At 44.1% G+C, this 3,793-nt stretch overlaps 1 protein-coding gene across 1 annotated transcript; it reads left to right on the forward strand.

Moving 5' to 3' along the window:
• Window positions 1-835: 835 nt before the first annotated feature.
• LOC134194852 (E3 SUMO-protein ligase ZBED1-like) lies at window positions 836-3,176 on the forward strand. Its single transcript, XM_062663829.1, has 2 exons — window positions 836-1,116; window positions 1,186-3,176. Exons 1-2 carry the CDS (start codon window positions 982-984, stop codon window positions 2,986-2,988), a joined length of 1,938 nt encoding a protein of 645 aa, XP_062519813.1. The 5' UTR covers window positions 836-981; the 3' UTR covers window positions 2,989-3,176.
• Window positions 3,177-3,793: the final 617 nt, after the last annotated feature.

Here is a 3,793-nt window from a genome sequence, read left to right on the forward strand (position 1 = left end):
TAGACTCAATCTACCTTGTTTCGTGTTCATACTGCTATTTAAAAGCTTTCTAATCTGCATGATAGCCATCAAAATTGGCATTGTTAGTTTAGCTTGCAAAACATCACGACCGACGGCTAGTATAAGTAGGTTAAATTCTTGCGTAGAGCTCTAACGGAATGCAATCGTCTTGAAACAATTGCTCTAGTCAGTAACATCAATTGGGCGAAAATTCGAGGCAGCTGAAACAAGTTCAAACCTTGAACGGTACACAAACGTGCAACTTTTTATCTCATTACATAATTAACCGACTGTCTTGCTCTTTGTAATGTTTAAGCTTCATGTCCTCAGCCCTTGTCATAGCTTCTTGGAAACCATCCTTCAGTCGATCATGAAACGATTCATACATCCAAAGCCCGCGTCTGACACCTTTCGAAATGCTTGATTAACCATATATGATACATCAGATCGGTCATAATCCCAAAGATGAGAGCCAAATGCCAGTACCGAACAGTGTCTCATGTAAACAATTCTTAACCATATTTCGTCAGATCTACACACATCACCAATTTGCCCCAGAACCGCATTCACCGCTCCAAAGAATTTTCTAATTCCAGCTTCCACCATATGTCGAGGTTGTAGAAATGAATCCATGCTCACGCCTAAATGCGATATGTTTGATTTGAATGGAAGAAAGCAACCATCAAGTGCCAACTGGGGATCAAAAAGTGAGATCTTCCGATTCCTGACGAACAAAACATCCTCTGTGTTCCATTACTGTAATGTGAAGACAATAGAAAGTGTTGCAGACTATCATTGTGTACATATGTGTGTACATCAGCGTTGTGCGATTAAATCGATTATTCGATTTATCGATTGCTTGTGACGCATCGATAAGGCATCGATGGCCGGGGAACTCCCTATCGATTAATCGGGCATGCGCATTCAGTCGTCACGTGTAGGTCGTTTGCTCAGTGCAGTGTCTGTTAGTCTTGACTTCAAATGAGTGTAAGGGAAGTACCAGACAGAAATTACTTGAAAGAAGCGGGTCTCCTGCCTCCTAGGCAGTGCTCTTCCGAAGTTTGGCGGTACTTTGGCTTCCGTGGTGAAAACGGGAAGATTGAGGATCCGAAACACGTAATAGATCTTGCAGCATGTCTGGCGGTACTCTTCGCCATTGCAGTTTTGGCTTCGCTCTGTCTATAGGTTGTATGCACCATCAACAAATGCGGCGCCGTTCTGAAGTACTGTGGTAACACCACCAACCTGGCCGCTCACATGAAATCTCGTCACCCGCTAGTGTTTATGAAAACAAGTCTCTCAAGAGACTCAAATCCCGCGAAGCAGAAGGAGAAACGTGCGCAAGAGGATCAGGCCGTCTCGATGTCATCTACTGTAGGAGAGAAAGCTGCATTCGTCAGTCCATTCCAACTCGCAGCAAAGCTACCAACATCCAGTAAGAGAGCCTCTGTGATCACTGACGCCGTTGCCTACTTCATTGCTAAAGACATGCAGCCGGTTAGTGCCGTAGAGTGCCTCGGATTTCGAAGTATGTTCAAGGTTCTTGAACCTCGCTATGAAATTCCGAGCCGAAAAACATTCACCCAAAGAGTGCTTCCCGCTCTCTATGTGAAAGTCAAGGAATCAGTTGCAACCGTGGTATCTTTGGCAGAATGGTACGCCATAACAACAGATTGTTGGACCAGTTGTGCCAACAACTCTTTTATCGGTGTCACCTTTCACACCATTAGTAATGACTGGCAGCTTCAGCACCTCGTCCTGGAGAATGTGGAGCTACCTGACAAGCACACAGCTGAGAACCTGGCTGCTAGTCTGGAGGATATTCTGAAGCAATGGGAACTTGATTCTACAAAACTTTCTGGTGCCACAGTAGACAACGCAGCCAACATACAAAAAGCAGTAGCAGATATTTTGAAATGGAAGTGCTTAGGTTGTTTTGGTCACACTATCAATCTATGTGTGAAAGCAGGGCTGAAACAGCAACAGATACAGGTGGCCCTTGCCAGATGTTCCAGGCTGGTCAAATTCTTTCGGAAATCCACAGTTGCTGCGAACCTCCTAACCAAGAAACAAGCAGCGTTGGAGTCTCCAGTGCATAAGCTGGTGAAGGATGTGGAGACACGATGGAATTCCACCTATGATATGGTTCAAAGGATCATAGAACAACAAGGTCCTGTGTGTGCAACACTGGTAGAGCTAAAACGATTAGACCTGTTGCCCAAGGAAGAAGACTTCACCCTGCTGGAGCAGTTGGTAAATGTCCTGAAGCCATTTAGAGATGTGACCATTCAAGTTCAAGGAGAACAGTATGTCACTATATCAATAATTAGACCACTCCTTCATCACCTCACTGAGAATGTGCTGCAACTACAGGAAACTGACTCCTCCGTAATCAAGAACATGAAGAGGGATATGGTCAGCAACCTTGGTTCTCGATACCAATCACTTTCAATTTCAAACCTGCTTGACTGTGCATGCTTTCTTGACCCAAGATTCAAGAGCCTGCCTTTCATGAGTGAGGACAATCGGAAAAAGCTTCACACATTTGTTTTGGAGGAGGCAATCGACCACTATGAGTCTCTAAATTCAGACACAGAACCAGCAGCTTCTGAAGAAAAGAATGAAGACCAGCTTCCACTGCCAAAAAAGCACAAGAGTGAATTAGGCCAGCTTCTTGGTGACATGTTTACCAATCTGAGTCAAGCGAAACAAGTGACCTCCAGGGACAAAGCAGAAAACGTCTTGCAGAAGTATCTTGATGAGCCATGCTTGAACATTGATGAGAATGCTTTGAAGTGGTGGGAGCAAAACAGTTCTCGGTTTCCTGCCATTTCCAAAATTGCCCAAAGACTACTCTGTATACCAGCCACAAGTACTCCTGCAGAAAGGCTCTTTTCAACAGCTGGGAACATTATCAGCTCAAAACGAGCGAACCTGGATCCCGATAATGCATCGATGTTGTGTTTCCTTGCAGAAAACTTGCAGTAGTTATGTAACTATTGCCTGATAGAGTCTTCACTGTGTTACTATGATCTCGAATGGAGCTGTGCTGTTGTGTAAAATTGTGAAGGTGTGTGTAAATGAGCATTAATGAAATACGAGGTCAGACTTACCGATTAATCGATAAATCGTGATACTGACTTCAAGTAATCGGCAATAATCGGCAATACCAATTATTTTCATTATCGCACAACGCTGGTGTACATGCATATACATGTACTGTGTTCCATTACTGTAATGTGAAGACAATAGAAAGTGTTGCAGACTATCATTGTGTACATATGCAGGTACATGAATATACATTTACTGCATAAAGCCAAAAATTTACCACACAAATGTTAAAAAATTATTGGAATGTATGCCACTCACGTGACTTTATAAAATTACAAAATCGACTGCTTAAAATTTTATCTTAATGACAATTATTTGGAAGTAGAGTCGGTTGACAGAGCAACAGTGGAATTCCACGCGTCCCTGGGTGGCCGAACAGGTGGAGGGATCAAAGTACTCACGGCGCAGGGCGGGTTCGATTTCCACTGACTACCCCGTACGTACGCTCGGACTTGCATCGCCGGGAAACCCTCACCAGGAATCGAGTGTGGTGGACGCAAGCAAGTTGAGTCATGCTCTACACAGGAAGTAAAGTCGGCTGACGCAGCCACAACAGCTACCGCAGCAATTCTGAGGATGTAAGCTAGTAGGGTTAGATAAGCAACCGGATGTCCTTGATTTAGAATGTGTTGGGTATTGCGTAGTGCGCACGCGTGAGTGACACGTGTAGAATCGTTATCCT

This window comes from Corticium candelabrum, chromosome 19 (assembly GCF_963422355.1).
Source record: "Corticium candelabrum chromosome 19, ooCorCand1.1, whole genome shotgun sequence".
Taxonomy (NCBI): Eukaryota; Metazoa; Porifera; class Homoscleromorpha; order Homosclerophorida; family Plakinidae; genus Corticium; species Corticium candelabrum.

Coding starts and splice junctions, on each gene's coding strand:
- LOC134194852 (XM_062663829.1), top strand. CDS start 982: ATGAGTGTAAGGGAAGTACCAGACAGAAATTACTTGAAAGAAGCGGGT. Junction 1,117..1,185: donor AGATTGAGGATCCGAAACAC/GTAATAGATCTT, acceptor CTCTGTCTATAG/GTTGTATGCACCATCAACAA.